Consider the following 24066-nt stretch of genomic DNA (forward strand, 5'->3'; position numbering starts at 1 on the left):
GGACATCACATTTAGGCCAAACTGTTTGAAAGGGTAGGATATGGCCCCAGGGATATGTGTCAGGGGCACTCCTTGCAAAGAGCACTGCCTAAGCAAAGGCCCAGAGGGACGAAAGCTGGGCGTTTGCAGGGCGCAGAGCAGCTGAAGCCGTGGCAGCACAACCGGGGACCGCTGGTCCTTGCTGGTCATGCCAGGAGCTTGCTGGAGGCTTGCAGTCTAGGGAAGTCAACACATATTAAATAATCTCACAAATAAATACAAGGTTATAAATAATGGTAGTGTTACAAAGACACAGTCTAAGGAGGCATTTCAGAGCCAATAACAGAGACTGCTGATTTATCCAGGCCCTGATGTCTGTGTTCAAAGCTGATGGATGAGCAGAGAGTTAAGGGGGTGAGGAGGTAGGTGGGGAAGAACACTCCAGGCCGAGGGAACAGCCATTCAAAGACCTCAGAGGCAGGTGGGAGAATGCCCCACCCATCACCTGCAGTTCAGAGACTCCAAAGGAGTTTTCTCCTCCTACCTCCCGCTAGGCGCACAGAGAATGTTCTGGAATTCACACAACCCACCCCCCACCCCACCCCACCCCCACCACGTTTATCCCTTCCAGCCACCTGTACTGATTGCTACCTGACACCAGCTTCCCATCCCCTTGACTTCATTCCTTACCCCTCTGGCCCCAAGGTCACCAGCTCCCCACAAGATTTGCTCCATTCTGTGAAGGTGCTGCCAGCCTGAGTCTGGCTTGAGTCCCCCTCACGCTCCCTCCTCATTCATCTGCCCCAGCCCTTCCCAGGATGCCTGGGGAGCCGAGTGGCATGAACATGCCATGGTAACCCCGGATCAATGGGGGAATGAATAGATGGCATCCCTCCTTCCCCCACAGGATGTTCTGAGACTTGTTCTGTGGATTTTGCAGACAGCCCCGTGATACAGAGCAGAGACAACACCAACTTACATCCAGTACTGGTTACCCCTGCCCTGCTCCACTCGCCCACCCTGCACTCTGCTTCCTGGGCATCACATTCCTAAAAAAAACTCCTCCAATACAAGCCTCTAACTTGGGCTGTACTTTAGGGTGCCCAAGCTTAGACCCCTCCCCATCAGGATGAACCTGCATCTCTAAAGTGGAGTGGGAGCATGACTGTCCCCATTTCCAGCAACATGTGCATTAGTAGGCATTTCAGATCCCTGGGTCCCAAGCCCCCAGCCTCTCTGCTCAGCTGCCACATCCCTGACTTGACCATGTTCAAATGCCCAGTCTCATCCCCGTGCTGATTTCTCTAAATAGCCAGGCAGCAGGTTCACCAAGAACACTTTGACACTTACTTTCCAGTGGCAGGGACAGCATGGTAGATTACTTGTTGTCTGGAGGTTGCTTGCTCAAAGGCACAGTGACCAATTCCCCAAACTTATCTGGTGGCCTGTGTTTCCACAGGCAGCTCCAAAGCCAGCCTGAAGTCTTGCGGTAGAGCCCCGAGTCACTGCTTGGATGCCAGCAGCCTGGGCTGCCAGCCAGATTCTGCCACAGGCTCTCTGTGATCTCAGGCAAGCCCTGGGTTCCTTTGTCTCTTCCTCGTGAACTAAAGGAGAGACTTTCTCCAAGGTCCATTGAGCTCCAACCAGAGAATCATGCTCCCTCCAGTGCCCAGAGAAGCTCAAGTTCAGGTCTGCCCTACACACCATGCCCCTGGTTACCATTTTTCCTGTAGATCATTCCTTTATAGAACCTGTGCGTCTTCAATACGATCCTTTCTGGCTGATAATTTTACATGGGAGGGAAAAAAGTAACTGTACATCGCCAAAATTTAATATAACTTTTTTTTTGGCCATGCCACATGGCTTGCAGGATCTCAGTTCCCTAACTAGGGATTGAACCCAGGCCATGCCAGTAAAAGTGCCAAATCTAACCCCTAGACCACCAGGGAACGCCCTAACACACTTTTTAATGAAATAGGGTTCAGGAGAAGAATCAAGGTACATCCCAAGTACAATTAGTAGAAGATTCGAATCAAGTTGTGTTTTGAAAAACGTGAAAGTAAGGAAGTGGATGGTGTCACTTGGCTGGCACTGGCACCAAGGCCAGATTCCTATGTACAGAGCAACTGCTTAGTTTTACTTCTTGTTGTTTGCTTTTATTTTTAAAGAGGATTCTATAGTCCTGTTGGAAAGAAAATACATAAACACAAATATGAGCATATCAAGCCACGTGGTCTGGTTGAATGAAGATTGGATTTATCTGACAAAGCTTGTACGGGGCACATTCTTTTTTTTGTTGTTGAAGCATAGTTGATTAACAATGTGTTAGTTTCAGATGTACAGCAAGTAGTTCAATTATTTATGTATATAGTATATATTATGCTTATATATGTTCTTTTTCAGATTATTTTCCATTATAGATTACAAGATATTGAATTTAGTTCCCTGTGCTATACAGTATATCCTTGTCGTCTATTTATTTTTTAGAATAACTGCTTGTTAGTGTCCCTATTGGAGAAGGCAATGGCACCCCACTCCAGTACTCTTGCTTGGAAAATCCCATGGACGGAGGAGCCTGGTAGGCTGCAATCCATGGGGTCGCTAAGAGTCGGACACAACTGGGCGACTTCACTTTCACTTTTCACTTTCATGCACTGGAGAAGGAAATGGCAACCCACTCCAGCGTTCTTGCCTGGAGAATCCCAGGGACGGGGGAGCCTGGTGGGCTGCCGTCTATGGGGTTGCACAGAGTCGGACACGACTGAAGTGACTTAGCAGCAGCAGCAGTAGCAGCAGTGTCCCTATTAATTCTAGGTGACCAGGAAGCAGAGCTTTAAGCATCTTACAACCTAACCTGATCCTTTGTTACATATATAAGCATTTTGCAGCATTATAGTTAGACCTAGGAAATCAGTTAAGGGATTGGGGTTGACAGATAACAATATAATTTTCTCCTTTAAAAAAGAAAGGAAAGAAAATGAAAGGAAAGATGTTCCCAGAAGCCTTTCACACAGAAGCTCTCATTTTCAGGACTAGATAACTGACATTAAGCAGGAGATGACATACCATCTTCCCAGTTCACACAGTAGTTATATTCCTGGGAAATTCAGTGGACATTAAAATCTTGAAAATATACTTGGTGTTTATTATGTAAAGCAGAGTTTAGTTTTGAGCTCAGATAATCATCGACATCAATGTCCTGAGAGACATTCAGAAGTCTTATAGAGGGTATATTAAAAAAAAAAAAAAGGCAGCCTCCCTGGTGGTCCAATGGCTAAGACTCCACACTCCCAATGCAGGGGCCTAGGTTCGATCCCAGGGGGGAACTAGATCATGCCACATTCCATAAGTAAGACCCAGTGCAGCCAAATAAATAAAAATAAATAAATTTTTTTTTTTTTAAAGTCTTATGGAGGGGAAAGCAGTTCTTCACCATGAGCTGGCCCAGGCATTGCAAAGTGTCTAGCATCCCTGGCTCCTCATAGCCCGTCCCCTACCCAGCAGTGCTCTCCTAGACAGTGGGACCACCAGAAATACTCCCATTGTTTTCAGTGCCCCTCTGGGGCATTCCTGCTTGCAGGGAGAAGTTAACCTTAAAAAAAAGGATAAGTGGTAATTTTAGTGTATTCACAAAGGTGTGCAGCTATCACCCCTACCTAATTCCAGAGCACATTCACCAGCCCCAAAAAGAAACCCATCAGCTGTCGCCCTTCATCCTCTCCCCCAAGTCCTAGCAACAGCCAGAGTCCACTTTCCATCTCTGTATATGCCTAGTCTGGACATGCCATACACATGGAATCATATAATATGTGGCTTTTTGTGTTTGGCTTTTTCACTTAATGTTTCAAGTTCATGTATGTCATAGCGTGTATCAGTACATCATTCCTTTCAGTGGCAGAGTAATATTACATTATATGGATAGACAACAACTTATTGATTCATCAATTGAGTGGTTTCCTCCTTTTGGCTCTTATGGATGTTTAACTGTATGTTTTTTCCCTCTATTTTTACTGAGACATAAATGATACACACCACTGCATAGGTTTAAAGTATACAGCATAATGATTTGACTTACGTACTTGAAGCGATTACCACAATAAGTTTAGTGAACATCCATCATCTCATAGAGACACCAAACTAAAGAAATAGAAAAAAAGGTTTTTCCTTGTGATGAGAACTCTTAGGATTTACTCTTTTAACAACTTTCATGAATAAAATAAAGCCATGTTAATTATATTTATCCTGTTGTACATTACATCCCTAGTATTAACTGGAATTTTGTATTTTTGACTGCCTTTATCCAATTCGCTCTCCTCCATCCCTCATCATGTAAGTTTTTGAGTAGATATGTGTATTCAATTCTTTGGGGTATATACCTAGAAATTGCTGGGTCAAACGCTGGGCTGGAAGAAACACAAGCTGGAATCAAGATTGCAGGGAGAAATATCAATGACCTCAGATATGCAAATGACACCACCCTTATGGCAGAAAGTGAAGAGGAACTAAAAAGCCTCTTAATGAAGGTGAAAGAGGAGAGTGGAAAAGTTGGCTTAAAACTCAACATTCAGAAAACGAAGATCATGGCATCTGGTCCCATCACTTCATGGGAAATAGATGGGGAAACAGTGGAAATTTTATTTTGGGGGGCTCCAAAATCACTGCAGATGGTGACTGCAGCCATGAAATTAAAAGAAGCTTACTCCTTGGAAGACAAGTTATGACCAACCTAGATAGCATATTGAAAAGCAGAGACATTACTTTGCCAACAAAGGTCCGTCTAGTCAAGGCTATGGTTTTTCCAGTGGTCATGTATGGATGTGAGAGTTGGACTGTGAAGAAAGCTGAGCGCCGAAGAATTGATGCTTTTGAACTGTGGTGTTGGAGAAGACTCTTGAGAGTCCTTTGGACTGCAAGGAGATCCAACCAGTCCATTCTGAAGGAGATCAGCCCTGGGATTTCTTTGGAAGGACTGATGCTAAAGCTGAAACTCCAGTACTTTGGCCACCTCATGCGAAGAGTTGACTCATTGGAAAAGATTCTGATGCTGGGAGGGATTGGGGGCAGGAGGAGAAGGGGACTACAGAGGATGAGATGGCTGGATGGCATCACTGACTCGATGGACGTGAGTCTGAGTGAACTCCGGGAGTCGGCGATGGACAGGGAGGCCTGGCGTGCTGAGATTCATGGGGTTGTAAAGAGTCAGACACGACTGAGCGACTGAACTGAACTGATGGTTAGAAAGTTAGAAAGTTAAGTCGCTCAGTCATGTCTAACTCTTTGCGACCCCATGGACTGTAGCCTACCAGGCTCCTCTGTCCATGGGATTTTCCAGGCAAGAGTACTGGGGTGGGTTGCCATTGCCTTCTCCAATGGGTCATATGGTAGGATATGTGTTTTCAATTCTCTTGGGTGTATACCTAGAAGTTGCTCGGTCATATGGTAACTCTATGCCTAACTTTTTGAGGAACTGCCACACTTTTTCCAAATAGTGATTACACTATTTTAAGATTCCACCAATAATTCCACCAATTTCTCCACATTCTCACCAGCACTCGCTATTGTCTGCCTTCTTGGTAATAGCTGTCCTAGTGGATGTAAGCCTCTCATTAAGGTTTTCATTTGCATTTTCCTAATGACCAATGACGTGGAGCATCTTTTCATGTGCTTTCTGGTAATTTACACATCTTCTTTGGAGAAATGTCTATTCAAGTCTTTTGTTCATTTTTGCTCATATTAAATTGGGTCATTTGACTTTTTGTTGTTGAGTTGTAAAAGTTCTTTATATATTCTGGATACAAGTCCTTTATCAGACATATAATTTACAAAATTTCTCTCCCACTGTGTGGAATGTCTGTCCACTTTCTTGATGATGTCTTTTGAAACACAAAAGTTTTAAATTGTGATGAAATGTAGCTCACCTATTTTCCTTTGATTGCTGTATGCTTTGAACCTGTTGTCTTAGCTCCAACTCAAGGCCAAGGCCAGGAAACGGAGGCTGCTGTGACTGAGTGGAGGCAACATCCTTCCAGCTTCAAATGCTCCTCATGGGATTCCATAAATAATTTCTCTAGATTAAAGACTCTATCCCTGCCAAGTTGAGCGCCCTCCAAATGGGTAGCACCAGACCTCCTAGTCATTCATACCCTAGAGATATGAGTCCTAGAGTCTATCAGATGCTTTTCTAAGAGCAGACCATGCTAGTGGTGGAGAGAGAGTATGGAGACCTTGAACTCCACCACGTGGGTAGAGGAACACAGGAGAGGCAAGCTGGATGTGAAACCAAGGTCACCTCTTGTGTGAGGGAAGTCACCACCCAGTGTCTCCTCCGTAAGCATCAGCTAGGAGCCTCCCCATTCCCTAACCCGGGCCCATACTTTGGGTTTTGCAGCAAAGGACCCTGCTCCAACATCAGTGTTGGCAGGATGGGGACACAGTCCTAGATGGCTGGTGCTAGACTGGAAGGATCCTCCATGCTTATCTCCTGCAGCCCCTTCAACTGTGCATGGAGAAGTGGAGGCCCAGAGAGGACAAGGAGCTTGCAGCAACTCCAGGGCAGGGCAGGGACCCCATAGCCCCTCAAGCTCCCAACTGCCCTCCGGCTAGCATGTTGGCCCAAATGGGATTCACAAGCCTCTGGGAAAAAGCAGTTCCCAGACACAAGCAGTATCCCTGGGGCACAGGTAGTTTACTTGGGCAGGAGGAGGCCCAGATAGGTCAGTGTCCCAGGGGTGTGAGCCCATGAGGGGCCACAGTAGGGGCGCAGAGCAGCAGAGGACCTTGGGGGCCAGGGGTCTCACCTCTTTGGGACTACCCCACTAATTGTGTATCTCTTAGTAATAGCTGCCAAGCCCTGGGTGCTCATGAGGTACCAGGTGCCATGCCAAGAAATGTACCCACCTCATTACATTGATAGCCCCATGAAATAGGTTTTTTGTTTTTGATGAGGCCACTGAGGCGCCAAAGAGGTGAAGAGACTTGCCCAGGATCACATCACTAGAAAGAGCTGAGCAGACTTTCAAATCCAAGGCTGCCAGCATCAAAGTGAGTGCTTTCAATGCCCATTCTGACTGATTTCTGGAGACCTCTCTCTATCTCAGTTCTCAGGTGGAAGGTGCCCCGGGAGCCTTTAGACGCACGTCCTCCTGCCAGCGTCACGCAGCTGAGCTTTGCCCTGAGTCTGTTCCCAGGGAAGCTGCAGCCCTCTTTCTGTGTCACAGCGCCCCCTGCTGCTCACTCCCACTCTCTTCTGAAGACCATTTAATGCCAAGGGGCTGCTGGTTAATAGACTCGGGTGCATTCGTATGTGTTCAGTTGTTCGTGTCCAACTCTTTGCGACCCCATAGACTGTAGCCCGCCAGGCTCCTCTGTCCATGGAATTTTCCGGGCAAGAATACCAGAGTGGGTAGCGATTCCCTCCCCCAGGGGATCTTCCTGACCCAGGGATCAAATCCAGTTTTCCTGCATTGCAGGCAGATTCTTTACTGTCTGAGCCACCAAGGAAGCCTGGGGATTCCCCCAAAGAGGAACCCCCAGTCTCTCATGAACTGTCTTCTTGAAAGTTCTTTAGGTTTGGGACAAATCAGAGAGAAAAGTCTGATGTAATTTCTGGGCTTTTAGGTCTGTACCTAAGGGGTCCAAAAAACCCCACACTCCTATCTTCCTATTACATAGTAGGCAGAGAACTCTGGACATTGTGTTAGACCCTGGAGGTCAGCAACCCAACTCTTCATAGTCCTACAGATGTGTATAAACTGCGTGTCAGTTCCCAGATCTGCCAGCTGGTGACAAAAGTGCCCGCCTCTCTGCTGGGGGAGTCTAGAGTCTAATACACGGCAAGGCATCTCCTTCCTAAGCCTCAGTTTCCTCATCTGCTGATGTTTACTGGTCACCTGGCCTTCACCCACAATGCCTCACTCGATTATCGCAGCAATACATAAGGTAGAATAAGGAGAGCTCAGAGCAGTCAAGCAAGTTGTCCAAAGTCACACAGCTGGCAAGTCGTGAAGCCAGCATCCTGACTCAAACAGCCTGGCTCCAGGTTCAAGGTTCGTAATGGCCTTGTTGCAGGGCCTTCCAGTAGCGTGATGCCTTATATACTATGAAATGTGCAGAGTCTGTGCAAAGCTGCAGAGACATGAAGCAGGAAAAAGTTAGAAAAAAAATAGGACTTAGAAAAACAAAGCCACAAAGGGAAGAGTCCAGCGGTTTGCATCTATCTTCCCCAGGAAGAAAGTCCCTGGCCTGGATTTACACTTTCCTGCCATTTCCCTCTGGCCAGCCCTACTGGATGTTCTTTCTGGTAACTCTTCTCTCAGCTGGGGCAAAGAGAAAGAAGAAAGACTTCCTTTCTCCCCACGTCCCAGCATCCAGAAGTAGTCAAATGGAGGTCACTTGGGGAATGAACCGGCCTTGCTTGGGGAAAGATGGATTATCTATGTCTCTGTCGCCCCCTCCTGCCCCAAAGGAGAACTTCACCAGACCACAGCCCTTGGGGAACACCCCAGGGCAGGGGGGAAAAGGGGTCCGCTGCAGGGCTTCCTAAGACATCTATGAAGAAGGACCAAACTGTCATTTTCTTTCCACTTTAAATCTGTCGTGGATCAATACTTCTTATTAAAATTCAATAAAAACAAATTACTTTTTAAAAATAAAATGCTGCTTGAATGATGTGGCAATGTCAAATTGCTATAAAAGTTTCTAAATGCTTCCTCTCAAGTTCTCAGTGAGTACCTCTGGTTCCTGTCTTCAAGTAACAACAATCTGTGAGGCAGCAGAGTTCAGGGACCACACTTTGAGTGGCACTGGTCCAAATGGCCACTGGGCAAAAAGGTCTGCTTGAGGTCCTATGGCCAGGTATAAAGGAATCCATTCCCTGGGGCACTGACTCAGCAGAGGCAAGGACTCTGTCATGCTGAGACTTGGGTCCTGATGCTGACTCACGGTGCATCCTTGGATGGGCAGCTGGAGCAGAGGGATAGCTTAGGCCTTAGGGATCCCCGGGGGAAGACCCTAAAGACAGTGCTTAGAAAGCAGATCCCTCCATCTGCAGGAAAGTTGAGGCTGTCGGAGCCAAGGAGGCCAGTGGGGACACAGATCCTTCCCCTGGCAAGCTGGGAGGCATGGGGTGGGGGTCTTAATCTGATGTAGGGCAAAGGGGAGTTTGAGTCCAAAATTATATGGTCTATGACACACAGCGCAACCAAAAGAAAAAAAAAAATGGCCTTACTCTTTGGGACTTCCATGGTGGTCCAGTGGTTAAGACTCCTCGGGTCACAAGGAGTCAGACATGGCTGAGCACACACGCACAAGAAAAACACTTCCAGTGCTGGGGACACGGGTTCGTTCACTGGTTGGGGAGACCACCAGTGAATGCTGTACACGAGGCCAAAAACTAACTAGATGGTCACATCACCCTGCCACTCTGAGCTTCCTCTTCCACAAATGCTCTCTGAGATCCCTCCTAAACCTAACATGCTGCTGGTCTGGGGAGATGGGCAGCAAGGCTATTCCACTGCCAAGAAGAGAAACCAGACCGAGAGGAATGAAAATGGACAGTAGTCGTGCCTGGCAGGCTGACCCCAGAGGGCAAGGAGGATCCAGGGCTGGAGAAGCCAGGGAAGGCCTCTGGGCAGGGTATGCCCAGGGGATGCCTCGGAAGGGAAAGGTGCTTTGGATCAGCTGGGAAAGGCACTTGGTGGAACTGAAGGAGCACTCGAGGGAAGCAAGGCCAGCCCTCTCCACCTTAGCAGCAGCTGCCTACACAGCCACACTCAGCTGGCCCCACTGTCTCTGGCCCCACCCCCGCCTCTAAGGAAAGCAAACTCAACAGCTCGAAAGAAAGCAAACAGCTGCGGAGCGGAGCGGGGAGCGAGCTTCCTGCCCCTTCCCAGTCAAGGTGAACAGGCTGCGAGTTTGTTGACAGAGAAAAAAAGTCATCAATTTTTCATGAGCCAGCGCAGGCAACAGAACGTCTCGGGATGTCAACAGTTTCCAGGCAACAAAGACAAACCAAATACAAAGTCCCCTCACCTGAAAAGATGTTTCCTTTACAAGCATCAGCTTGGATGGGGAGCCGGAGAAGGCGGGAGGTGGAGGCAGGCGAAACCCCTTGGCAGCAGCCCCGGCTGGCTCAGACGTTGGGGGTTTGTGGCTGTCTGCAATGACCCCGTTAGCAGATCTTGTCAGACGATGACTCAAGGCCACGCCAGTCTTCAGGGACGATTCAGGCACTAGAGCAAGGCAAGAGGGATCAGGTGGCATGTCTTATTCATTCGTTTATTCAACAAACATTGTTGAGCGCTCTTAGGACCTATGCTTGGGCCCAGGGCCCTGTCTAGCTGGGGAGATGAGAGAGGAAACCACTTCCCCTCAACGATGGGTGGGAAAACCAAGAGCCAGAGAAAGGAAGCAACTGTCTCAGAATCACAGGGCCACCTAGACACCAAGCTGTACTTGAACCCCCAGCTCAGGTTCTTTGCAGCTGTGCCCAGAAGGAGGCTGGTACAGACATGGTCCCATCGAGAATGAGCATGGCAAGCTTCCTAGAGCCCCTTAGCCTGAATTCAGTCGTTAAGTCGTGTCTGACTCTTTGAGACCCCATGGACTGCAGCACGACAGGCTTCCCTGCCCTTCATTGTCTCCCAGAGTTTGCTCAAACTCATGTCCATTGAGTTGGTGATGCCATCCAACCATCTCATCTTCTGTAGCCCCCTTTTCCTTTTGCCTTCCATCTTTCCCAGCATCAGGGTCTTTTCCAATGAGTCGGCTCTTCGCTTCAGGTGGCCAAAGTATTGGAGCTTCAGCTTTAGCATTAGTCTTTCCAATGAATATTCAGGATTGATTTCCTTTCGGAAGTGTCCAGATACTGAATCTAACAATGAAAAGGGGCGGGGTTCTTCCCTGGTGGTCCAGTGGTAAAGAATTTGCCTTCCAAGACAGGGATGCAGGTTCAAACCCTAATCAGGGAATAAGATTCCACATGCCTCGGAACTAAGCCCACGTGCTGCAAATACTGAGCCCATGCACCATATACCTCAACTAAGATCCCACATGCCTCGACTAAGACCTGAGGCAACCAAAATAAAAAAATAATATTTTTTTTTTAAAAGGGAGATCATTAGAATGTCGTGGTGCAGTACATGATTGTTGTTTTTAACTCTCGAGATGGTTTTAACCAACACAGAAAGGATGGCCTTTTCCAGAGCACTCTGTCAGGCCTGGAGCTCCCAAGATGTCTCCTGTGTTTGCATTAACGTTTCCCAGTGAATGTCAACGGAGACTCAAGAATAAGTCAACACAGGTCCTCACAGTAAATGGCAAGGCTTGTTAGCAGAGTAAACCGTGTGCTTAGCCTGTCTTAAAAGAATCTTTGCTGAGTAAACAAAAGGAAGGCTTTACTTGAGAGTAAACAGAGCCAGGAGCTGAGGTGCGCCCGAGGGCTGGAAGGCAACTCTGCTGGCATAGGCTGCTCTGTGGGGCCCTGGGAAGGAGCTGGGATTGGCCGCGTGTGAGGCAGAAGCGTCTTTGCAAGCAATTCATGCAAGCTGTTCATGCCGGAAGGGCATGGGGTGGGAGGATCAGAGAGGTCATGGGATTTACCGATTATCACACAGTCAGATGAAGCAGAAATAGACCACTCTTACCCAACAGCCTCTGCTCCCCCACGGAGCCGGTTCTCTTGGTGAGGAGGCAAAAACCCAGACTCTGAAAGGACCCTTAGAAAGGAGAATCTGGAAGTCCATCTCATTTGCTGCTGCTGCTGCTGCTAAGTCACTTCAGTCGTGTCCAACTCTGTGCAACCCCATAGATGGCAGCCCACCAGGGTCCCCCATCCCTGGGATTCTCCAGGCAAGAACACTGGAGTGGGTTGCCATTTCCTTCTCCAATGCATGAAAGTGAAAAGTGAAAGTGAAGTCGCTCAGTCGTGTCCGACTCCTAGCGACCCCATGGACTGCAGCCCACCAGGCTCCTCCGTCCATGGGATTTTCCAGGCAAGAGTACTGGAGTGGGGTGCCATTGCCTTCTCCGTCTCATTTGCTCTGACATGTCAAAGAGCTGATGTCTTAACCTTCCCAGGACAATTTTTATACTTAGAGACAACTTCAAGGAAGTGAAGCCCTAATGAAGACAGAAGTGGGAAAATATTTTTGGTCCAAATAGGTGACCAACTTTCTGTCTCCAAATATTAACACTGACTCAATATTATCCTTAATGGCAGTGGCTAAGGAAACAAACCTTAATAGCTTCTGGTCCTTTGCCCACACCTCATAACTTCCTTGACAGCCTTGTTTACATGAGCTTCTCATTTTCCCAAGTGGAAAAAAAAGAAATTGGGGTATGAAATCTTTGACCCATAAACTTGTCAGTCTCCAAAACCCAAGTGCAACCACTGACTTAAAATTGTCTCAAATAACTTTTCACACGCACACATACACAAACCTCAACCAATTTGAATCATTCCACTTTTTGTTTAATTTTTTGACTCCTTTCCTTGTTCTTGAAAGGGTATGAGAACAGAGATCAAAGTATGCTGTGAAGTCATTACAAGAGCCACACAGACACACACAAAATTTTTTTAATCAATACCAAGAAGAGGATGAGGAAGCAAGTCCATTATCCATTTAGGTCAATTTAATGGCCGAGGTTGGGCATCAAGCCTGGTGTGGTTTCTCAGGCACAGAAGTGAGTGTGATAAGTCACAGGGCTCTTTTATTATAAAGGAGGCATGGCTACCAATTCCCTGGAGGGCACAAACTTCCTCCTGGCCCTAAACTTAAAAGAATTCTTCACACAAGACCCTATCAGGGAGACAGTAACAGCACAACAGCCTCCATAAGTTTTATGGCAAAAGCAGAAGCTGTTTTCAAAAGGCTGTTTCTTCCAAGAACCTTGGAGGAAAGCCAAGCCTACACCAGCTTGCGCAGCAGCTCAGTAATGTTCTTCCTTGTTTTTAGACAAGAAATGAACTTAAGCACACTAAGAGGAAAAGTCAAATGTGCCAGGGAAATTACACAGGAGGCAAAACCATATGAAATGTGCGTGGTTTCCTCTTAACTGGGTCACTGGTGGGCACACAAACATGCTTTCCTTTCAGATGTGTGGACTGACTCACTCCCCCTGGGCCAACAGCCCGCACCCCTACCTGCCTGCCTCATAACCCCCAGCCCACCCAAGCTCTCCTATCAAAGAGGCAAACTTATCCGTGTAGTTATTCCTATGATTGACCACAGGGTAGCAGCAATGAGCAAGCATCTGGAAGAAAAAACTTCCAAAATTGCCTTTGTAAGCAAAGCCATCCAGCATGAATGCAATTCTACCCATCTTCTAATCCCATTAATCCTGATAATCCAATATATGACTGTTTCTATAAATATTTAAAGGGTGTAAAACTAAAACAGCCGCTCCAATATGAGGAATTATTTCTCAGATGCTCTTTTTAATTTTTTAAGTGTCAGCCCATCATATGAGATAGCAAAGAAATGCTAATATTTTTAAAACAGGAACTGTGCTAAGTGTTGTACATGTGCCATCTCATTGAATCCCTCAAGAACTCTATGAGGTCGGTATCACCATCAACCCCATCAAGCATATGAAGAAACGGAGGCACAGAGAGGTTAGACGACTCACCTAAGGTCACACAGCACTGTTGAGAGGCAGAGTGGGATTTGAGTTAACACAAGTAGTCTGACATCGGAGCACTTAAGCTTGTATCCTAAAAGACCAAAGGGATCTCATGGCTGGAAGAGGTATCAATCCACACTCATTCCCTAAACAGCGGTTGTCTTCTTTATATCAGCCTCAGACTAAATGCCCAGCAAAGTTTTTCCTTATTTTGATCTAAAACTCTCTCAAAATTAGTCACAGTTCTTCCCTCTGGAGCTCTTTGGAATAACGTGAGTTTCTCTTCCATACTAAAGCCCCTTTAATTTTTGAAGAATTAGTAATAGCATTCACTGTTGCTCCCTAGCCCTCAACCAGCCCTACAGCAAGAACAGGGTCATTATTTCCCATTTACAAATACATCCTAACCTGCTGGCTAATGAAAAGTGCTGGACGATCCTGACATAGAGGTTTCACAACAGATTAGTTGCCTTAAGCCACTCACTAGCACCATCGACCACATTACCATTACTAAACCAGACTTGCTGCTGCTGCTGCTAAGTCACCTCAGTCGTGTCCGACTCTGTGCGACCCCATAGACGGCAGCCTACCAGGCTCTGCCTTTACTGGGATTCTCCAGGCAAGAACACTGGAGTGGGTTGCCATTTCCTTCTCCAGTGCATGAAAGTGAAAAGAGCTATTAAAAGTAAAAGCAAGTAAAAGTAAGAGCTATTAAAAGTAAAGCTCTTTTTTAAAAGGCATATTTAAATGCTCATGGTTTTTTTAAATGCAAGCAATATGGAAAAGGATAAATTGAAATGGAAAAAAATCTCTCTCCTGCCCCATCCAATCTATCCTCTCAGAGGTAATCACTCCAGTTACTTTTGAATCTTTCCAGAAATTTTCTTTACACACATAAACATATGCATATGAAATTTTAGGGTCATATTATGTATAACACTCTGCAACTTGCCTTTTTTCACTTCAGGTATCATAGATATCTTTCAATAGCAGCTCTCCTGTTAATGGCTACATAAAAGCCTCCTCTCGTTCCCTTAAAAAAAGCCTCCTCTTGCAAATAATGCTCCAGTGAGACTGTACATATGTTTTTGGATGGATTCCTGTAAGTGAAATTCCTGAGTGGAAGGTAAGGACACTTATTAACTCTGTGAGAGAGAACCCAATTACACTCCTTAAAAAGTTGTAGTCATTTTCACTTACAGCAACAGTCCGTTTTCCAAGTGCTGACAACATGGTTTATATTGTTAAATCTTCCTTCAGTGTCTGAAGATAGTTATTAATTGTCATTCTTTTTATTAATTTAATTTTTACTTTATATTGATTTACAATGTGTTAGTTTCAGATGTACAGTCACTCCTTTAAACAAGACTTATTACCAACCGTTTTCATGGCAGGCCCTGCGTAGGAGCTGGGTTTGCCCCAATCCAGGAGTTCCCAACCCTACTCGGGAACCTGTTTAGTTGTTTCTTTTATTCAGGTTTTTTGTTTTGGGTCGTTTTAACAGCTTCCCAGATGACTCAGCGAATGATAAGCAGCCAAAAGTGGAGCAAAGCTCGCTTCCTTCTCTGGGCAAAAAATGGAAACCATTTTCCTTGGTTTTCCTTGGTTTCCGTTCCTCTGGAAACCAAGGTGCTGGGAACAGTCAGGATCCACTTCCCCCAAAATAACAGAACCGGGAACTAACTCCATTATGTTAACTAGTAATACCCAAACGTCAATATCTATTATTGCTCCCAACCCCTCAAAAATACAGCCTTGTGGCAGGAACAGGCTCATTATTCCCAGTTTACAAATATGCCCCATCCCATTCCTGTTGGTTGATGACAAAGTGTAGGAATCGCCTGTTTCACAACAGATTACTTGCCTCGATCCAGTAACCAGCGCCCGCTACAGCGATACTGTCCTCAATCCAGACTTTAAAAATTGTTCGTGGAATTGATGCTAATGGCCATGGGTCCCTTGTGGCTCAGCTGGTTAAGAATCCGCCTGCGATCCGGAAGACCTGGGTTCGATCCCTGGATTGGGAAGATCCCCTGGAGAAGGGAAAGTCTATCCACTTCAGTATTCTGGCCTGGAGAATTCCACGGACTGTATAGTCCATGGGGTCGCAGAGTCCGACACGACTGAGCGACTTTCAGACAGATCAGAAAAGCCCAGAGGAAGCATGCGCGCCCCTAGCGGTCAATAGGTCCCAGTGCAGTTGAGGAGTTCGGCTTGCCTGGGCCACAAGCGGCTTCTACCCCCGCCTCCCGTCCCGCCCCTTCCTCCCAGCGGGAAGGTTGATTGGCAAGAGGCGAAGTACAAGACCCTGAGCGCGGGTGTTCCAAGCCCAGCGTCGGTTCCAGATGAGGGAAAGGGATTTCTACGGAATATAAGGCTGAAGTGGGCTGAGAACACTTCACCCGGCCGCCTGGTCTCAGTCAGCAAGCTTTCCTGAATATTCTCCTTCATCCTAGGCGATGTGAACGCGACGGGGGAAGTGACAGGTCACCGTGTTCAGAAGGAAGTTTGAGGGCTGCCCGGCGCCACGCTTTGCTTCCGCTGTCCTACCTACTGAGAATTCCACGTTCGTCAATATGGGCTGGCCGGGCATCACCTGGGGGAATGACGAGATGCTCCCGCTTGAGTCGGAGAAACCGGGTCCTGCAGGTAAGGAATGTGTAAAGCCAGACCCGGCGACCTGGCGTTAGCATCATCTGGGTCCCTGGGTTCCCACCTCAGGACGTGAGCATCCACACCTGTACGTGGCAACCTGGAAGGTGAGCACTGAGTGAGAATTGACTGAATGAGGTTGGTGGTAGGGAGTAGGCCTGCTGCAGTGGAAAGGGCATTCACGGATCCAGAGACGGGTTCCAGTTCCAGGCACTGCTGCTGAGCAAGGTCCTCCTCCTGCCTGGGCCCTGATTTCCTTCCATGTGAAAGGAGAGAGCTGGGCTGTGATAAATAGTAAATGCCAACAATGAGCCAGGCGGCGTGATAAGTACTGGGGGTGCTGGTGAGCAACACAGACAGCCTGATCCTGGAACTCACTATGTGGAGGTAAGAAGATATTGAAGTCATAAATGCACAACACATTTACTTTTTACTCCCTGGTATACAGGCAACTTAGAGCAGGGATTTAATATAGCCTAGGGTGGGCTTCCTGAGTCTGGAAGGAGTAGAATTAACTGGGGTAGGCAGTGGATGGCCCAGGGAGATGGGGGACACAGCAAGTACAAAGATCTGGAAGGTGAAAAACATATTTTTTACCTTAATTGGACATCATAATAACCCTCAAAGTATACAAGTAAAAGGAGTAGAAGTTTCAGTAAGCTAAACTGAGTAGAACTTGATTTTCTGGAAGCCCATAACTATTTGAGCAATCCTGTACAACCATGGGATGGCCCCTGAGCCTGTGGACATGATGTGACAGGGGAGGTGACGGGTCACTATGTCCAGAAGGAAGCTTCAGTTCAGTTCACTCAGTCGTGTCCAACTCTGCAACCCCATGGACTGCAGCACGCCAGGCCTCCCTGTTCATCAACTCGCCGAGTTTACTCAAACTCATGTCCATTGAGTCGGTGATGCCATCCAACCATCTCATCCTCTGTCGTCCTCTTCTCTTCCTGCCTTCAATCGTTCCCAGCATCAGGGTCTCTTCCAATGAGTCAGTTCTTCCAATCAGGTGGCCAAAGCATTGAAGTTTCAGCTTCAACATCAGTTCTTCCAATGAATATTCAGGACTGATCTCCTTTAGGATGGACTGGTTGGATCTCCTTGCAGTCCAAGGGACTCTCAAGAGTCTTCTCCAACACCACAGTTCAAAAGCATCAATTCTTTGGTGCTCAGCTTTTTTTATGGTCCAACTCTCACATCCATACATCTCACATACATACTACTGGAACACAGTAATATTCCAGAAGATTGTTGAATCTGGTAACAGCCCAAGTTCCATGAAGCATTCTCTGTGGTGTCTGTACAGGTTCTGACTTTGGGGGGCATCTTCTGGCTATTTCAGAACTAAAAACATCAATCTTCTCTTAAAAACAGCTCCCAGCTCAAGCTTATGTGTCCAGGCTTGATTGCAAAAATAAGGAAATGAGAGAGAAGTGGCTTGTAAACTGACAGAGAAAAAAATCAAGTTGATTGCTGTACCTTGCAAAAGCACACGTGTGGAAGGGACACCAGGTCTGGTAGAACAGCTGATTTGAGACAAATGAGGTGGCAGGCCCTGTATTAGCTGTGTGAACTTGACCAGGCATGCAAACTCTCCCAGGAACTGGTTCTTGATATATGAAAGTTAAAGTGAAGTCACTCAGTCGTGTCTGACTCTTTGCAACCCCTTAGACTGTAGCCTACCAGGCTCCTCTGTCCATGGGATTTTCCAGGCAATAGTACTGGAGTGGATTGCCATTTCTTTCTCCAGGGGATCTTCCCAACCCAGGGCTCAAACCCAGGTCTCCCGCATTGTAGACAGACGCTTTACCGTCTGAGCCACCAGGGAAGTCCAATTTTTCATATGTATAGATCCTTGTAAGTATCATAAGCAAGGCTAATTTTCTTCTGACATGCAAAGTTCAGAATGGGAGAATGTGTGAATTATTTATAAAGTCCTAAGCAACCAAATCAGCAATCACCTGGTCACAATGCTACCTCAGAATTTTACTGTATATACTCCTTCAAATTATGAGGAAGAAAGGATTTGATACATAATATTTAAATTTAGAGTAATATACCAAGTTGTTTTGTTGTATATTTTGAATTCTTTCAATTCCTTTTCTCCTTCCCAAAAGGTGGTTTTAAAACCTCACATTTTACACATGAATCCTTTCCTCATCAATTTTTGTTGAGAAGACCACCACCAACAACAAAACATTATTAACAGCTGACAGGAAGGACCTTTAGACTTTTTTTTAAACCTATCCCATTGTGCAACACATTCAGTGAAAACATGGATTTTTTTGTTTGTTTTCTTAGATGGTTTGTCAATGACCACGTTCGTTCCTAAAATTCTTCTAAACATGAGAATTAGAGCCATATTGCTCCTTGGAAGAAAAGCTATGACAAACCTAGACAGCATATTAAAAAGCAGAGACATTACTTTGCCAACCAAGGTCCATCTAGTCAAAGCTATGGTTTTTCCTGTAGTCATATACAGATGTGAGAGCTGGACCATAAAGAAAGCTGAGCGCCAAAGAATTGATGCTTTTGAACTGTGGTGTTGGAGAAAACTCTTGAGTCCCTTGGCCTGCGAGATCAAACCTGTCAATCCTGAAGGAAATCAGTCCTAAATATTCATTAGAAGGACTGATGCTGAAGCTGAAACTCCAATACCTTGGCCACCTGATTGGAAGAACTGACTCATCAGAAGAGACCCTGATGCTGGAAAAGATTGAAGGCAGGAGAAGGGGACGACAGAGGATGAGATGTCTGGATGGCATCACCAACTCAACGGACATGAGTTTGAGCAAGCTCTGGGAGTTGGTGATGGACAGGGAGGCCTGGCATGCTGCAGTCCAGACCGAACAGTTCAGTTCAGTTCAGTAGCTCAGTCATATCCGACTCTTTTTCACCCCATGGACTGCAGCACAACAGGCCCCCCTGTCCATCACCAACTCCTAGAGCTCGCTCAAACTCATGTCCATTATTGGTGATGCCATCCAGCCAACCCATCCTCTGTCATCTCCAACACCACAGTTCAAAAGCATCAATTTTTCTGCACTCAGCTTTCTTTATGGTCCAACTCTCACATCCATACATGACTACTGGGAAAACCATAGCTTTGACTAAACGGACCTTTGTCAGCAAAGTAACGTCTCTGCTTTTCAATATGCTGTCTAGGTTGGTCATGGCTTTTCCTCCAAGGAACAAGTGCCTTTTAATTTCATGGCTGCAGTCACCATCTGCAGTGATTTGGGAGCCCAAGAAAATAGTCTGTCACTGTTTCCATTGTTTCCCCATCTATTTGCCATGAAGTGATGGGACAGGATGCCATGCTCTTAGTTTATTGAATGTTGAGTTTTAAGCCAGCTTTTTCACTTTCCTCTTTCACTTTCATCAAGAGGCTCTTTAGTTCTTCTTCACTTTCTGCCATAAGGGTGGTGTCATCTGCATATCTGAGGTTATTAATATGTCTCCCAGGAATCTTGATTCCAGCTTGTGCTTCCCCCAGCCCAGCGTTTCTCATGATGTACTCTGCATATAAGTTAAACAAGCAGGGTGACAATATACAGCTTAAACATACTCCTTTCCCAATTTGGAACCAATCCATTGTTCCATGTTCGGTTCTGTCACTTCTTGACCTACTTACAGGTTTCTCAAGAGGCAGGTAGGGTGGTCTGGTATTATGATCTCTAAGGATTTTCCAGTTTGTTGTGATCCACACAGTCAAAGGCTTTGGCATAGTCAATAAAGCAGAAGTAGACATTTTTCTGGAACTCTCTTGCTTTTTCTACTGGCTTCCTGCTAATGCAGCATTAAAGGGGTGAGCGAACTGTCCATGGACCTACACTTTCAGTGGCCACAGAAGTGAATAGAATTTTAACAATGCAACTGTTTAAACAAACAAGTATGCTTGGTGAACAAGTATGATGTGTGACATTAGCTGAGACACCAAAGCTGCTGCAGGATCCAGCAAGATCAGCAGGAAAGGGACTTGGGGAACACAAGGCTTGCCTGGGATTCAGGAAACCTGGGAAGCCAGCTGTGTTCTTTATACCTTATGCAGAACGGAAGTAACATGCATGTGCCAGCAAGTGGTACTTGGTTCATTCTCCAATATGAAGTAGGTGATTCTCACTTTGCAAAGGAAGTCAAGGCTCAGGGAACTGGAAGGTGGGTGGGAACTTATTCAAATGAATAAAACTGCTATGGCCTCCTAATTTGATTATCAGGACATTCTTTGGGAAAACCTTTTTTAGCTTTACTATTAATAGATTTTTACTATATTAAGATTTCTTTGGGGACTTCCCAGGTGGTCCAGTGGTTAAGAATCTGCCTGCCAGTGCAGGGGACACAGGTTTGATCCCTGGCCTGGGAAGATTCCACACATCTCCCATCAACTAAGTACACACACTTAAAAGCCTGTGCTCCACAAAAGCAGCCACCGCAAGAAGCCAGCACACAATGGAGTCCCCATCCCTGCTTGCAGCAATTAAAGCCTGGGCAAAGGCAGCACAAGCCAAAAGACATTTTAAATGTACTACTTCCTTCACTACATGAGAAAGCAGAGGCAGGAGCAGCAGGGGCAGGACCATGGGGAACAATGCAGTTAAAGTAGGCTTTGGAGTCACTGCTTCCCTGATAGCTCAGTTGGTAAAGAATCAGCCTGCAATGATTTGATTCCCAGTTTGATTCCTGGGTTGGGAAGATCCCCTGAAGAAGGGAAAGGCTACCCACTCCAGTATTTTGGCCTGGAGAATCCGAGTTGGACACAACTGAGTCATTTTGTGGTTTTAATCCATGAACTTACTGTGCTAATTACTTAGCACAATGCTGGCCTTTTAGGTTAGCCGTTATGCATTTTGTACATCTCCAAAATTTGAATGACATTTTCGTCATTTTTCTCATTGTACCCTACTTGCCTCAAGGTCCTAAATTATTTACACCTTACAGCCCTCATCTGTGGTTTCCAATGACAGTCTGGGGCCACTTATTTTGTTTGAATGTTGTTGTTCAATCAAAAGTCATATCCTACTCTTCAATGGACCATTGAGACTTGGACACAGTAATGTATACAAAGTGGTCCTATACACTGCAGTGAAGATGTTTAGGGCCATGGGCCCTACCTCAACCTCATTTCCCTATCAAATGCACAGATGTCCCAAGTGCCTAGCACCTAACAGATGCTCTGAATATACATTTTACATGAATCCAAGTTCTAGGATGGCCCTGGCATTTTGAAAAGTGAACCAATTTACCCTTCATACCATTGTTCAGTCACCTCTCCCCAGAGCTACTTCATCTTTCAAATATCTGAAATCTGGATCACACACCCCCATGCCCAACAGTGACCCTTATTCAGTCTAGAGAACAAATCCTGTAATCATGAAGTCATGTGAGTAATCTGGACAAGGTGTCTGCTCTGAACCTTTCTCCTCCAGCCTCCCTATGCAGTTCTCAATGTTGCACGCAGCTCCTGTCATGGCAGAAAACACTGAAAGCCAAAGTTCATTTTCACACAACACACCCCCCAGAACTATCAGTTAAGACCAACAGCAGCAAACAGCTCAGCTTTTTATTGAATGTGTTACTAAAGAGGTTTAGTCAAAAAGACCAAAGCCCATGTCATCATCAGACTCTTCAGATTCTTCTTTCTTTGCTTCTACTTTCTTCTCCTCAGCTAAAAACAAAGCAAAAAACAAGTCAGTTACCTCACTAAAACTCCAAAGAGCTCATAGTCAAAAATATCCTAGCTTTCCCTCATCAGATGATGCCTCTTAAGATTTCTACACATCTACTCTTAGCAAATGCAATTTTGCCCCTAGCACCTTTAATCTCCACCCTCCTCCCTCCAATACCAGGTTTCCTACCTGGGGCAGCAGCAGTGGATGGGGCAGGACCTCCTGCTGGTGCGGCACCGGCCGCTGGGGCAGGTCCACCAGCCCCCACATTGCAGATGAGGCTCCCGATGTTGACATTGGCCAAAGCCTGCAACACATGTGCATATTCCGGTAAATGCTTAGTTCTGGCCTTCTGTTATAGCACCGAAATGCTGGCTTAACTTACAAGTACAGTTCATGTCTCCTCTTAACAATGAATTCTATTTTTTTAGACTGCTATGTAATTCTATGTAATTTTCCCAAGGGAATTCACTAACAGAGATCAGTGTTTTAGAGATCACTAACAGAGAACAGGGTACAGTGTTTCCGATCTTAAGATTGAAGAACAGAAAAAAAAAAAAAAAAAAGATTGAAGAACAGGAGGTGAATAGAGGCTATTAGTTTCACTTGCCAGAGATTAAGTAACCTACACTGTGGAAGGTGGCCACTGCTAAATTCCATTGGTCTTTTATATTCTGATACAGAATAAGCGATCAATAAAATGTCACCATCATGCTGGCAGGATTTACTTGGAACAGCATGGATAGTATATCTTGGATGACCCTTTTATATAATGAAAGAATGACCTGCTAATATATTTTCCTCATGATTTTAGAACAGAAGGAAAGAGAAAGCAGGCTATGAGACCATGAGAAAAAGACACCACAGAACAAAACCATAATTAGCTCCTAGAGATGGAAATATGAGGAAATACTCCTTCTATTTGGACAAGTCCAGTCAAACATGGGGCCTTCCAGCACTTTTGGAGGTTAGCACAAGCACCTGATTTAATAAATCAGTAGGTCTTCCAAAATTTGCTTCTCCAAACAAATCACCTTTTCACAATCACCTTACCTTTGCAAACAAACCTGGCCAGAAAGGCTCAACATTTACACCGGCTGCTTTAATGAGGGCATTGATCTTATCCTCCTAAAACAAATAAAACGGGCACCCCATCAGACGGCACTTTCGTAAATGTCTTCAAAATACTGCAAATTGAAAGCAAATAACTGATAACCGGGGTACAAAAGTACCGTTTACCAATCCGAGTACTCGATTGACATTGCATGTATACTAATCTAAGACGACTGTTTCTTCCACTTTTAAGGCAAAAGAAATGCTTCTGCTCCCGCGTGCCAGGTACTTGGCAAGGCCTCGAGTTCATCGCTGCCATTTCACAGGCTGGGTCCTGCCCAAGTTACATTGCTATTTTAAGCTGTGAGGCAAGGCCAGAGGTGGAGCAGAGCGCAGTGTTCCCCTCCACACCACAAAGCCAGGCCCCACAAGGCCTACTCAGAGGACCAAGGAAATCACACCCAAAAGAGATATAGTGTGGGACACGTTATAGCTGCGCATGAGGCTGCCCACGGGTTGCACACGTTTCTCTAAATAAAAAAGTTCTCAAAGTCGGCGCGCTCCGCTGTAAGTGAAGCTCACTCACTCTAGGGCGGGCACATGGCCGATGCCCCAGACAGCCCGCACATGGGCCCATCCGATGGGTGTCCGTCCCGCCTGTCCGCCCCTCCGCCCGGTGTCGATGGCCGCCACTCCCGCCGGAAGGGCCTGCCCCTAACGCCTGCGAGGGTGGGGAACCGGCCGCCCACAGAGGCCGCCACGCCGCCGGCCCAGGCCCGCACTCACCGTGACCGTCACCTCATCGTCGTGCAGAATGAGGGCAGAGTAGATACAAGCGAGCTCGGAGACGGAGGCCATGGTGCGAGCGAGTGCTAGGTGGGGGCTGCCGGGCGCGGTGCTAGTCGCCGGATGAAGTGAGGGCCTCACCCCAAAACGGCCTTAGCTCCCTCGGAAGAACCGAGCACCTTAGCGGCAGCGGAGGAAAGAGAACTGCGCGCCTGCGCGCAGCTTCTTATACCGGTCACGCGAACCAATCGGCTCCCGGGATTTCAGGAAGAGGCGGGGCCGGAAGGGGCGGGGATAGGTAATACCG

The 24066-nt window shown here is 46.4% G+C and overlaps 1 protein-coding gene and 1 long non-coding RNA gene across 9 annotated transcripts in view; both read right to left on the reverse strand.

Annotated features, from left to right (window-relative positions):
* LOC112587915 overlaps positions 1-10208 on the reverse strand; it is a 236414-nt gene extending 226206 nt beyond the window's left edge. For all 8 annotated transcript variants that reach the window (XR_003112436.3, XR_003112437.3, XR_006542978.2 and 5 more), the window contains exon 1: positions 10009-10208. This is a non-coding gene — a long non-coding RNA (uncharacterized LOC112587915). The remainder of the gene's footprint in view (positions 1-10008) is intronic.
* Positions 10209-21800: 11592 nt separating this feature from the next.
* On the reverse strand, positions 21801-23972 carry RPLP1 (ribosomal protein lateral stalk subunit P1). Its single transcript, XM_006071026.4, has 4 exons — positions 23760-23972; positions 22974-23048; positions 22110-22227; positions 21801-21919 (listed from the first exon to the last, which is right to left on the reverse strand). Exons 1-4 carry the CDS (start codon positions 23829-23831, stop codon positions 21840-21842), a joined length of 345 nt encoding a protein of 114 aa, XP_006071088.1. The 5' UTR covers positions 23832-23972; the 3' UTR covers positions 21801-21839.
* Between the last annotated feature and the right edge of the window lie 94 nt (positions 23973-24066).

This window comes from Bubalus bubalis, chromosome 11, assembly GCF_019923935.1.
Source record: "Bubalus bubalis isolate 160015118507 breed Murrah chromosome 11, NDDB_SH_1, whole genome shotgun sequence".
Taxonomy (NCBI): Eukaryota; Metazoa; Chordata; class Mammalia; order Artiodactyla; family Bovidae; genus Bubalus; species Bubalus bubalis.

Excerpts from the sequence above, each read along its gene's own strand:
- RPLP1 (XM_006071026.4), bottom strand. The coding sequence starts at position 23,831 with ATGGCCTCCGTCTCCGAGCTCGCTTGTATCTACTCTGCCCTCATTCTG. Across the intron at positions 23,049-23,759 it reads ACGATGAGGTGACGGTCACG|GAGGATAAGATCAATGCCCT; the intron begins GTGAGTGCGGGC and ends TATTTGTTTTAG. Across the intron at positions 22,228-22,973 it reads GGCCAGGTTTGTTTGCAAAG|GCTTTGGCCAATGTCAACAT; the intron begins GTAAGGTGATTG and ends CATGTGTTGCAG.